The following is a 13,086-nucleotide window of genomic DNA, read 5'->3' on the forward strand; positions in this document are numbered from 1 at the left end:
CTCATATTTAAAATGAACTTCATGTGATCCAGCGTTAGTCTTGATCTTCTTAAATCTCACCAAGGGTTGACTGACATCGATCAGTACTCGAATACGCACATAGGAAGCAAGGAAATTGGAATTATTTTTCTCATCGTACTCCATATACTCTCCAACAAAGTTTCCAAGTTGTTTACCTGCAGTAAATGAGATACAACCGATCGGGACGTCGTGGACTTGGACCCGAAAAGGTATGTGATTAAGAGGAACAAATTTGGGTGTGTTCCCTTGTTGCAGAAGCCCTAGAACAAGAGTGTGCCAGTCAAAAGAGCCAGGTCCTTTTTTGAGAACTAGTTCCATGTCACGAGTATGAAAGAACTGGAAGAGATAGAGATTGGTATCAACCTCCTTAATGGACATTTGGCAGACCGGTTTCATGAATTCTGTCATCTGTTCTTTCATTTTGTAGAATCGAATATGATCATCCATGAGGAACCATTCAACCAGAGCATAGGAACCCTCAAGAGAAATATCAGAGGCTGCTTGGTTTTCGTCTATCTGGATTTCGATCTCTTCAATGGAGGAAGGTAGTAGTGACCAATGTAATGAATTAGTGAAAGGGTGAATAAGGAAACTTATCACGGCAGCGGCAGAGAGAAAAATATTGGTCAAAAACTTGTCACTGATTCGTTGCTAACATTATTTTCATATGTTAAAGCATTACTTGGACAAACTCATCAGCTTGATTGATCACTACATAAATCCCCAGTTGGAAACTATAGCTATTGGTTAAGAGAGAAAAATAACTTCATAATAATTTTATGTGTGCAAAAAATGTGTTGATCTTATTATAAATTCTAGAGTCTGAATTTTTTTTTTCTCCTTAAGGTCCCGTTTGGATTGGCTTATTTTGAGCTTATGTGGGCTTATCTACTCCCATAAGCCTTTTTAAAGGTGTTTGGGTAAATAAATAAAAATAGCTTATCGTAGTTTCATAAGCTGCTTATGCCATATTTTAATAAGCCTAAATTTTCAGCTTACCCTCCGACTTAACAAGGAGCTTATGAATTTATGTAACCTCCTTCGATTCTCTCTGGAATCACTTTTTCAAAACATATATTTTAATTATAATGTTATTATCTTTGGCGGTGCATGAGTAACAAAATTGTTATATACTTATCTTACTAAAGTAACACACGTAACTAAGTTTTTTTTTTTTTTAAGGAAGATTTTTATTATTTTTTTGTTACGTAACAAAATGAAACTGAATAAAAAAAACAAACTTAACTTATCTTTTTTGGTAACAAACTGTATTTTAATATCTATATATTTTTTTAAGGACGAATATTGATTATACTATATATATATATAATTAATATATTATATTAATTATATTATTCCCTCAAAAAAAATTAATATATTATAATATTGTTTTTTACAACTTGATTAATTTTATCAATTTTTTTTTTGATAATTGTGGTTCGATTCTTTGATTTTTTTGTTAAATTAAAAATATTTAAAATTTCAATAATTGCTTATGTAATGTCACATCCAAACACTTCAATTTATGTAAGTACTTTTTAGTATACATATCCAAACGTAAATAGCTTATTGAGTATAAGAGCTTATGATGTAAGCTCTAGTGCCATAAGCTCTAATGCTATTAGCATCAATATAAGCTGTTTATCCAAACGGGGCCTAAATACACAAACCTAACTCCAAACATCAATCTTTAAAATTCTAATTGTAAACAATCTTCTAAAAAAGTAAATATAATCTTTTTTTTTTTTTTGAGGTAATCAATATAATCTTCTTTTAAAATATTTAAATTTTATTTTACTAAAATAGTCTTCTAAAACCCTAATCTAGTGATCTTCTTTTAAAATATTTAAATTTTATTTTACTAAAATAGTCTTCTAAAACCCTAATCTAGTGCAGGATAGAAACACAAGCAACAATGGATTGTTTATAGTGGTAAGAGATTTTCGCCCTTTAAAAGGCGAACTTGAATTTGATCTCTAACTGTTATATGTGTCTAATGATATAGGGTTAATGACAATTCCATCAATTTGAGTGTTTAAAATCTGACTGGGTCTGTACGTTGTAAGTATAGGGTGAGGAATAAGCTTTTCCCATTTTGTAAGGCTGATTGGATGGAACTAAAGCTTAGCATATCTCGCAGAATTTCAAAACTTACTAACAAAAACAGCGTTTTCCTCTCCTTCTTATTCTGAAACGCTGTTATTTGATTTTCTCTTCAAAAACCTTCTTCACAGCATCCACAATATTAACCAATTCTACCTCACCTCAATAGATCGCTTGTTATCTGAAGAAGCCATTCGATGGAAAACGAAAATACTAAGAGGAAAAAAAACGTTTCCGTCACAGTCAGTGACTGTTGATACTCTCAGTGACTTCCCCGATGATATACTAACTCGCATTCTCTCTTTGCTTCCATGCAAAGACGCTTTTAGAACCACCGTTCTTTCGAAAAGATGGATCTCATTATGCCACTCACTCTCCAGTCTCAACATCAATGATGAAGGTGTCAACAATTCTGAGGACTGGATTTACTTCCGTCGATTTATGGACAAATTTATGTTGTCTCCACTTGCTCAACGCCTTACCCTCAAATCTCTTTCTCTTAGGTGTCGGTCTCAACTCTGGGAGGATGAGGCTGACAGCTGTTTGAGTTTTGACAATTGGCTCGAAGCAGCAAAACAACGTGGCGTGGAGGATCTCTACATACTCTTGTTAAATGTTCCATTGGCACCTAGCATTTTCTGCTGTAAAACACTTGTGCATCTGTATTTGACTAGCGTAAGGGTAGGCTCTATGCTTCACTGTTCCGTTGATCTTCCTTTGCTCGAAACTTTATCTATGTTTGACATTTTTTTCAAAGATACCAACGATTTCATGAAACTTCTTTTCGGGTGTCCCAAATTGGAATCTTTGACTATATGTCATGTAAATGCTAATGTCGATGTTCCAGAGGGAGAGTACTTTAAACACTTGTCCAAGTTGAAATCGGCTAATATCAACTTGTTCAATGTGCCGTTCAAAGCGGTTTATAATGTCAAGTATCTAACTGTACATGGGGTATGATATATGATGATGCATCTTCTTTTATAATCATTATTATATTGTATTATATGTGATGTTTGATATCTGTATTTATAAGATATATGTATTTTCTTTCTTGTGATGTGGCTATGCAGATTGGGCAAAGTCTTTCTAATAATGAAATCAATTCATTTAACAAAAGCCTTCCCGTGTTTCAAAACTTAACCGAACTTCGACTATTTTGGTCTCGAGGCATTCATGACTGGGAGGTGGTAGTGAAAATGCTACAGAATTGTCCCAAACTTCAAACTATTAACATTGTAAAGGTTTGTTTATTATAGTTACTAATTTTTATCCATTCTTCTCTTCTGTCAAGTATTTTTACATGTCCTATTTTGTCTCGGATTGACAGGAGAAGAATTTAACAACCATAGAGCATTGGGAATATCCAGATCATGTTCCAGAATGTGTTTCGTCTCATCTAACAGAATTTGGAGTTGTAGACTATGAAGCTTGCGAAGCTGATTTTCGATTCGCAAACTATATTTTGCAGAATGCCAGACTTTTACAGGCTATGACCATTTGCCATACTCTTCCCCCAAATCCAATGGAGAACCCTCAATTTTTAGAAAATTTATTCTCATGTCCAAGGATCTCTCCCACATGTAAGCTGAAGGTCAGCAGTTGCTAGATGTGTAGCTGGCGTTTTTGTTAGTTTCAATATTTACTACTACTGAACTTGATGGTTTGAACAATATAGGGTTATACAAGTCAATGGTCTGCCAATACTTTCATCTTTACATTGTTTTGTTAACTCAATTTTTGTGATGAGCCATGCTACCTTGTCTGTTGAATTGGATCTACTCCTTTGTATTGAGCATAATTTCCCAAGCATCCTTTGCTGTTATAGCATGGAATTTTTTTTCAAGATCAAGCAGTTCTACATTCTGACTTGCTAAAACAAAACTTTTTAATTGAGTAGATGATCCTTTTCTATCTGTTTTTCTTCTTCTTATGTTCTTAGGGTTTCACGAAACCTTTCTCTAAAATCTCTCTAACCGTTGGATTTAAACGTCTTTCCTTCAAACCTGTAAATCTTTTATTGTACCCACCGAAATTGGGTTACTCATGGCTCTTGATACCATTTGGTGGCATTTAAATTTAACAAACGTGGGTATAATAATATAGAGCATTTAATGAAATATAGTAAACTCAAACAAAGAGGTTAATTATCTGTTTTTGTTAAACAAAGATAGTCAAGCTAATTAGTGGAAAAATTAAAAATCTCAATAGCCATCAACATTTGCAAGTATGAATTTTTTTTTTTGAACAATGCTAGGTAGACACCCTTAATGTGTACACTCATTTGTATCACTCTAAAAATTTCAGCTAACCAAATATATGGTCTGTGTGACCACATTTTTTTAGTTGCGTGAGCACTAATTTTCCAAAATGACATTTAGTAACACTTGAAAATTGTAACTAAATCAAGAAAAATGTTAATAATTAAATTTAGTAACACTTGAACAATTGTTAGATAAAGTCCGTGTTACTAAAGAGTTTTAGTTACATTTTATAGTACTACCTGTAACAATCAAAAAGTGTCGCAAATGTTACATTATTGTAACACTTTTTGTATCACTAGTAACAATAAAAAAAAATGCTGCATTTATCATTTTTTGAGAATTTGTAACAAGTGTCGCAAAATCTAGGCTAAAAAATTGTTAATATACTAAAAAATGTGGATTATCTATAAGAGTTTTTGTACTCAATCCACCATTTTAAATCTAGAAATCACATAATAAGTGTCTTTACATAATCCACAATACTATATTTGGATCAACATGTTGATCCACAATTTTGGAAAACATTACAATGAAATAAGATATCCTAACTAAACCTAGTAATCAATTTTTCCACCAAAATCTATAAAAAAAAAAACTAGCCATGAGGGGATCTAAGCAAGCTACTGCAGCAAAAATCTTCTTGGCTTGCAACACCATCTTTCATAGCTTCACTTGAAGCAACAAAAATCTTCTAGCTGCAAGTATTTAGAAGGAATGTGAGAACAAAAACAAAGTAAAAGTAAAATTTAGGTATAAATGATTGAACCAAATCCAATAATCACTAAAAAATTGATATATAAAGATGAATTTACCTTTACTAAAGATGAAGCAAGCAACAAAATCCTATTGATTTAAGTGTTCCTACTTTCTAAACAGAGGAAGGATCTGATATTGTCATATTCCATGAAAATAAAACGAATTCTACACAACAGAAAATACATTTCTTTCAAATTACACATTTTTACATGAAAGCAGATCGAGTTTCAACTGAGTTTCTTGCTTTTGATATTTCAAGATGGTCCTCATCATATTGGGTTTAAGCATATTCAAAAGCGTACATTCCGGTGAGTTTAAAAATAGAGGCTGTTCAAAAAAACATGTTGTTGTTGCGGTTCCAAGTTTTCAAGAGAAGTTGTTGCCTTAAAGACCCGCCAAAGGGAACATGGCTACAAAATTGTAATGAAATGACCATGTCATCTATGGTATTACATGCACAAAACCTTCCTTTGAAATGAAGATTAAAACGAGATCATTTGCAGTTCTTATCAGTCAAATGTGCATTCTCAAATTTAATCTTTTACATAAGCATGTATTAAGGCATTTGAAAGAAATACCTGAAGCTCCTTTTGCTCTTGAGGTTACCCCTGAGTGTTGTAAAGTAGGTGGTCATGGTATGACTTTCACAACAGCAACTACAAAGGATCTCAAAGCTTTTCATACTTCGTATATTGTTCTCCTCAATTCAGGTAATGTTGGTAATTAATATCTATAACCATATCCTTTTGCTGTTGAGTTTGACACTGTCCAAAACCGAGTTTGGTGATATTAATGATAAGTGTTCCGGCCTGGGCCGCAGTCCATATCGTCCTCCCAATACAACACCCATTATCTCATAATCTTGGCCGCCCATTGCCTCTAACTGAATCATGGACTTGTATATTAATGAAATTAGATGAATAATTAATAAAATTACATTGGAATGATGACTTCTGAAGAATCGTAACCAAGCTAATAACAAACATCTCTTATTTTATTAGAATGTGACAAAGTTTTCAATAAGGAAAAAAAATATCCGGGTTATAGGCACGGATAAGGTTTTAAGGCTAAGAACTCCCTTAGAATGTCCCAGACCTCGGCAGTTCCAACATAAAATACTCATTTCGTCCGGAAGGCCTTGGAACCAGACTCTGCCGATAAAAAAAATGCTTCTTATCCACTGTGTTTTGTTGCTGAACAATATGTTGCTCTCCTTCCATGGTTATCGTGACATATGAAGTATTTAGATTTGTAGCTTCTGCCGATACAATTCCAGAATCATTACTGTCCTTGATCTTTTCTTTAAAGCGCCGTCTAATTCTTCCTGAGTTAATTCAGAGTCATTCACGCAGGGGTTAAAACTGTCGAATTTACTTTAACGGGCAATTGAGGGAATAAAGTTGAAGGATTTGAGAACGCCTCAGCCATGGATATATGTGCCCCTAATCTATTAACAACTATTGGCGCATTTGAATGTTGTTTATTACTCCCATCAGTAACAGTCGCGGATGTAACAGGTACCAGCCTCTAAGATAAGATTAGTCAACTGTAACGGTTCCTGCCTTCTGTGATGATGCATCTGCCCGAATGAGACCACCATCCTCCCACCAGTTGGATCCAGAACATGCACTGCCATTCCTCTTCGTTGGGACACGTAATTCAGATATTCATAAGCGTGTACCATCATGAGTAGGACTTGCATAAAGGCTACTGGAAAATTAATCGGTATGACCTAGCAAACCACAATATTAACAAAAGGACCCAAGCCTCTCATATTTGAAATGACGGACATCGATCAGTACTCAAATATGCACATAGGAATCAAGAAAATTGGAATTATTTTTCTCATTGTACTCCATACACTCTCCAACAAAATTTCCATGTTGTTTACCTGCAGTAATTGACATACAACCAATGAAGACATCGTGGACTTGTACCCGAAAAGGTATGTGATTAAGAGGAACAAATTTGGGTGTGTTCCCTTGTTGCAGAAGCCCTAGAACCAGAGTGTGCCCGTCAAAAGTGCCCGGTCCTTTTTTGAGAACTAGTTCCATGTCGCGAGGATGAAAGAACTGGAAGAGATGGAGATTGGTATCAACCTCCTTAATGGACATTTGGCAGACCGGTTTCATGAATTCAGTCATCTTTTCTTTCAACTTGTAGAATCGAATATGATCATCCGCGAGGAACCATTCAACCAGAGCATAGGAACCCTCTAGAGAAATATCAGCAGCTGCTTGGTTTTCGTCTATCTGCATTTCGATCTCTTCAATGGAGGAAGGTAGCAGTGATCAATGTAAGAATTAGCGAAAGGGTGAATAAAGAAACTTCTCACGGCATTATTTTCATTGATAAAAACTTGTCACTGATTCATTGATAACATTATACAAGGACTTGTTACTGATTCATTGATAACATTATTGTCACTGATTCATTGATAACATTATTTTCATATGTTAATATCCTCGGTTGGAAGCTATATAGCTCTTGCTTAATATAGAAAAATAACTTTTATAATAATATTTTGTGTGAATATTTTTTATGTTTGTATTTTATTATTTTATCCAAAAAATGTGTTGATTTTATTATAAATTCTAGAGTCTGCATTTTTTTTTCTTTTAAAAAACACAAACCTAACTCCAAACATCAATCTTTAAAATTCTAATTGTAAACAATCTTCTAAAAAAAGTCTTATTAAAAGTCAATACAATCTTCTTTTAAAATCTGTAAATTTTATTTTACTAAAATAGTCTTCTAAAACCCTTATGTACTGCAGTATAACACACTCAACAACTAGACTATAACCCGTGCGATGCACGGGTTTTTTGTTATTTCATATGCATTTGAAATTCAGTAACATATTAAACTGTGATCACTATTATTGTGAATAATTTTACATGCATAGAAAGAAACAATAAAAGAAAAAGAGAAAAAAAAAAAGATCAATTAACACACCAAAATAACTATTTGAGATAAAAAAAATGATGCGCGTGATAGGAGGGAGAGAAAATAACAATTTATGGGAAGTGGAAAATGTGGGATAAGAAGTGGGAGGCAGTTTTAGAATTTGAAAGTGAAATTAATTCAATAATAATAACTTTTGTGGCTTAATGGCTAAAACTATGAAGGATGACCATTTGTAACATGGTTGTTCAACTCCCACCAAGGAATTTTTCTCATAAAGCTTTTTTAATCAAGCTAATAAAAAAGGGCCGAACTAGGGTCAATCAAGGTTGAAACACTGTTTAACATTTAGATATATAAAGATAAAGATGAATTGATTCTAGTGGTAAGAGATTTTCGCCCTTTAAAAGGAGAACATGAGTTCGATCTCTAACGTTTATGTTATATAACAATAGAAAAACAAAAACAAAAACAGAAAAAAGAGAAACACAATTTATAGAAAAAATAACAGTGACACCCCTAACTAACTTCCTAATTATTATAGGGTTAGGAAAAAGCTTTTCCCATTTTGTAAGGCTGACTGGACGGAACTAAAACTTAGCATATCTCGCAGAATTTCAAAACCTACCAACAGAAATAGCGTTTTTCTATCCTTCTTATTCTGCAACGCTCTTATTTGATTTTCTCTTCAAAAACCTTCTTCACAGCATCCACAATTTTAACCTATTCTACCTCACCTCAATAGACTGCTTGTTATCCTAAGAAGCCATTCAATGGAAAACAAAAAGAGTAAGAGGAAAAAAATGTCGGCGAAGGTTGATGATACTATCAACAACTTCCCTGATGAGATACTAACTCACATTCTCTCTTTGCTTCCATGCAAAGATGCTTTTAGAACTACCGTTCTTTCAAAGAGGTGGGTCTCATTGTGCTACTCACTCCCCCGTCTCCACATTGATGATGAAGGTGTGAACGACTCAAAGGACTGGATTTACTTCTGTCGATTTATGGACAAAGTTTTGTTGTCTCCACGCACTCAATGCCTTACCCTCAAATCTCTTTCTCTTAAGTGTCAGTCTGAACTCTGGGAGGACGAGGCTAATGACTGTTTGAGTTTTGACAATTGGCTCGAAGCAGCAAAACAACGTGGCGTGGAGGATCTCTTCCTACTCTTGTTAAATGTTCCATTGGCACCTACCATTTTCATCTGTAAAACACTTGTGCATCTGTATTTGACTAGCATAAGTGTAGGCTCTATGCTTCACTGTTCTGTTGATCTTCCTTTGCTCGAAACGTTATTTCTGTTTGACATTTCTTTGGAAGATAAGAAGGATTTCATGAAACTTCTTTTTGGGTGTCCCAAATTGAAATCTTTGACTATATGTCGTGTAAATGCTAATGTCGGTGTTCCAGAGGGAGGGTACTTTAAACACTTGTCCGAGTTGAAATGGGCTTGTATCGAATTGTTCAATATGCCGTTCAAAGCAGTTTATAATGTCAAGTATCTAACTGTACATGGGGTATGATATATGATGATGATGAATCTTCTTTTATAATCAATATTATATTATATTATATTATATTATATGTGATGTTTGATATCTGTATTTATAAGATGTATTTTCTTTTTTGTGATGTGGCTATGCAGATTGGGCAAAGTCTTCCCAATATTGAATTCAATTTATTCGACAAAAGCCTTCCCATGTTTGAAAACATAACCGAACTTAAACTAGTTTGGTCTGGAGGCTTTCATGATTGGGAGGTGGTAGTGAAAATGCTACAGAATTGTCCCAAACTTCAAACTCTTAACATTGCAAAGGTTTGTTTAATATAGTTACTAAATTTCACCAGTTCTTCTCTACTATTGAGTATTTTTACAAATCCTATTTTGTCTCGGATTGACAGGAGAAATTTTCAACAACCATAGAGCATTGGGAATATCCAGATCATGTTCCAGAATGTGTTTCATCTCATCTAACAAAATTTGAAGTTAAAGACTATGAAGCTTGCGAAGCTGATTTTCGATTCGCAAAATATATTTTGCAGAATGCTAGACTTTTGCAGGTTATGACCATTTGCCATGCTCTTCACTCATACCCAATGAAGAACCCTCAATTTTTAGAAAATTTATCCTCCTGTCCAAGGATCTCTCCCACATGTAAGCTGAATCTCAGCAGTTCGTAGATGCTCTGTGTTTTTGTTGGTTTCAATATTTACTACTACTGAATTTGATGGTTTGAACAATATAGGTTTATGCAAATCAATGGTCTGCCAATACTTTCATCTTTGCATTGTTTTGTTAACTCAATTTTCATGATACGCCATGCTACCTTGTCTGTTAAATTGGATCTACTCCTTTGTATTGAAAATAATTTCCCAAGCATCCTTTGCTGTTATAGCATGGATCTTTTTCTATCCGTTTTGTTACCAACCTTTGATTTTCTTCTCCTTATAACCAAACAAAATAGTGAACTCAAACAAAATGAAATATAGTGAACTCAAACAATGAAATATAGTGAACTCAAACAAAATTTAATTTCACATATCTTATGTGTTGACCTAATTTTAGTTAAAATGTTTTTGCAACTTCCATCTATTCTTCGTTGGGTAAAGATAACTCAATAACTATGAAGCACTTATACGGACCCGAACACGACAAGCACACGTTGACACCGGTAGCCTATGAAGCACGAACACTCCTTGGATTAGGAGTGTCTCGGTGTCGGACACGCGTCAGTGTCCATCACCGACAAATGATTATGCGGTTTCCTCAAATTATTGGCCGTGTCTATGTGTCAATGTATGTGTCCTGTTCCGTGTCTATGTCTATGTGTGTATCCGTGCTTCATAGCCGGTAAGAATTTGACGAAATAAAACAATTGGATGAAACCGCATGTACTAGTGTCATGTCGGCAATGAATACCGAGCACGATCTTTATGTGATGTATCGGTTTGAAAGAGAAAATATGTTTCTGACAAAGTATACATTTTTACATGAAATCATCTAAAATTGAAATACAAAGCAAAACAGATTGAGTAGATCTCTTCAAGTTGTTCTTGTGTTTTGGAATTGGGTTTCTAGCTTTTGATATTTCAAGATGATCCTCATTTAAGGGGTTTAAGCATATTCAAAAGCATACAGGCTGGTGAGATTAAAAAATGTGGCTGTTTAAAAAAACATGTGTTTCTGTTGCAGTTCCTAGTTTTCAACAGTTGTTGCCTCATAGGCTGAAAGATCCACCAAAGGGAACATGGCCACAAAAATGTAATGAAATGAAATAAGCATGTCAACTATGGTTATGTGCATTCTCAAATTTAATCTTTCAGTATAGAGATTGACCATTACTAAAGATTGAAGCTGCTGTTTCCTCGCCTACAAAGTTATCTGTGTCATCCAGCAAGAATGAGTCAAGAAAAATATATAGAATCCAAAAGAGACCATAAAAAAAAAAAAAATATGGTCTCGGTAGCCTATGAAGCACGACAAGGACACGTTGACACCGGTAGCCTATGAAGCACGAACACTCCTCGGATTAGGAGTGTCCCGGTGTCGGACACGCGTCAATGTCCACCACCGACACATATGATTATGCAGCTTTCTCAAATTATTGGCGGTGTCTATGTGTCAATGTATGTGTCCTGTTCCGTGTCTATGTCTATGTGCGTATCCGTGCTTCATAGCCGGTAAGAATTTGACGAAATAAAACAATTGAATGAAACCGCATGTACTAGTGTCATGTCGGCAACGAATACCGTACACGGTTTTTATGTGATGTATCGGTGCTACATATTGCCGTAACTATCATCTTTTCATTGAAAGAGAAAATATGTTTCTTACAAAGTATACATTTTTACATGAAATCATCTAAAATTGAAATACAAAGCAAAACAGATTGAGGAGATCTCTTCAAGTTGTTCTTGTGTTTTGGAGTTGGGTTTCTAGCTTTCGATATTTCAAGATGATCTTCATTTAAGGGGTTTAAGCATATTCAAAAGCATACAGGCTGGTGAGTTTAAAAAATGTGGTTGTTTAAAAAAAAAAACATGTTTCTGTTGCGGTTCCAAGTTTTCAACAGAAGCAGTTGCCTCATAGTCTACAAAAATGTAATGAAATGAAATAAGCATGTCAACTATGGTTACATGTACAAAACCTTCCTTTGAAATGAAGATTGAAATGAGATCATTTGCAATTCTTATCACCCAAATGTGCATCCTCAAATTTAATCTTTTGCTGAAGTTTGGAGCTGCAGTTTCCTCACCTACAAAGTTCTGTGTCATCCAGCAAAAATGAGCCATGAAAAATATATAGAATCCAAAAGAGAACCCCCTTTTAGTTAATTGAGTGAACTGCCAGAAGGTAGGTATCGCATTGAAATTAAGGGTTGGGTATACTCAGAAGCTCATGGTAGTTTTAAGTAGTGAGATGTGTAAATTTGCACCCTTGGCAATAACTTGAAGTATGAAGAAACAAAAAATTGCATACAGTAATGAATAAAACAGGTAATGCTTTTCATGTTCAACAGCAATTCAAATTTATTTAATATTTTGTTGAAGAAATACCTTTTCAGCTAAAGAACTTAATAACAGGTAATGCTTTCTCCTTTTGCTCGTGATGTTGCCCGAGTGTTGTAAAGTAGGTAGTCATGGTATAACCTTCACAGTAGTAATTACAAAGAATCTCAAAGCTATACATACTTAGTATATTGTTCTTCTCAATTCAAGTAATGTTGGAATTTAATATCTATAATCATCTTTTTGCTGTTGAGTTTGACACTGTCCAAAAATTTGTTTGTTGATATCAATGATAGCTGTTTTGGACTGGGTCACAATCCATACCGTCTCAACTCTCAAAATCTTTGCCGCTCAAGGCAACATAGAAGACCTCCTCTGTGCCTCACCGCACAGAAGTACACCACGTTTGATCTGGACCGTTGAGCTAATCTCTTAACAGTCTCCTTCGCCTCATGTCGGGTGTCACAGAGTCCGTTACTTACAACTGAATTCTACAATATAAGTGTGGCTTCGCGCCACATTCAAG

General features: G+C 34.5%; 2 protein-coding genes across 2 annotated transcripts; both read left to right on the forward strand.

Annotated features, from left to right (window-relative positions):
• The first annotated feature begins 456 nt into the window (after positions 1 to 456).
• On the forward strand, positions 457 to 3,733 carry LOC146921427 (FBD-associated F-box protein At3g52670-like). Its single transcript, XM_085711308.1, has 5 exons — positions 457 to 566; positions 2,256 to 2,755; positions 2,810 to 3,078; positions 3,198 to 3,368; positions 3,455 to 3,733. Exons 1-5 carry the CDS (start codon positions 457 to 459, stop codon positions 3,731 to 3,733), a joined length of 1,329 nt encoding a protein of 442 aa, XP_085567434.1.
• Positions 3,734 to 8,821: 5,088 nt separating this feature from the next.
• Positions 8,822 to 10,275, forward strand: LOC146921428 (putative FBD-associated F-box protein At3g50710). The gene is made up of 3 exons (XM_085714853.1): positions 8,822 to 9,568; positions 9,697 to 9,867; positions 9,954 to 10,275. The coding sequence occupies exons 1-3, from the start codon at positions 8,822 to 8,824 to the stop codon at positions 10,230 to 10,232; spliced, it is 1,197 nt and encodes a 398-aa protein (XP_085570979.1). The 3' UTR covers positions 10,233 to 10,275.
• Positions 10,276 to 13,086: the final 2,811 nt, after the last annotated feature.

Source organism: Medicago sativa, chromosome 5, assembly GCF_051527215.1.
Source record: "Medicago sativa cultivar Bolivia chromosome 5, Bolivia_mono, whole genome shotgun sequence".
Lineage (NCBI taxonomy): Eukaryota > Viridiplantae > Streptophyta > Magnoliopsida > Fabales > Fabaceae > Medicago > Medicago sativa.

Coding starts and splice junctions, on each gene's coding strand:
- LOC146921428 (XM_085714853.1), top strand. CDS start 8,822: ATGGAAAACAAAAAGAGTAAGAGGAAAAAAATGTCGGCGAAGGTTGAT. Junction 9,569..9,696: donor AGTATCTAACTGTACATGGG/GTATGATATATG, acceptor GTGGCTATGCAG/ATTGGGCAAAGTCTTCCCAA. Junction 9,868..9,953: donor AAACTCTTAACATTGCAAAG/GTTTGTTTAATA, acceptor TCGGATTGACAG/GAGAAATTTTCAACAACCAT.
- LOC146921427 (XM_085711308.1), top strand. CDS start 457: ATGATCATCCATGAGGAACCATTCAACCAGAGCATAGGAACCCTCAAG. Junction 3,079..3,197: donor AGTATCTAACTGTACATGGG/GTATGATATATG, acceptor GTGGCTATGCAG/ATTGGGCAAAGTCTTTCTAA. Junction 3,369..3,454: donor AAACTATTAACATTGTAAAG/GTTTGTTTATTA, acceptor TCGGATTGACAG/GAGAAGAATTTAACAACCAT.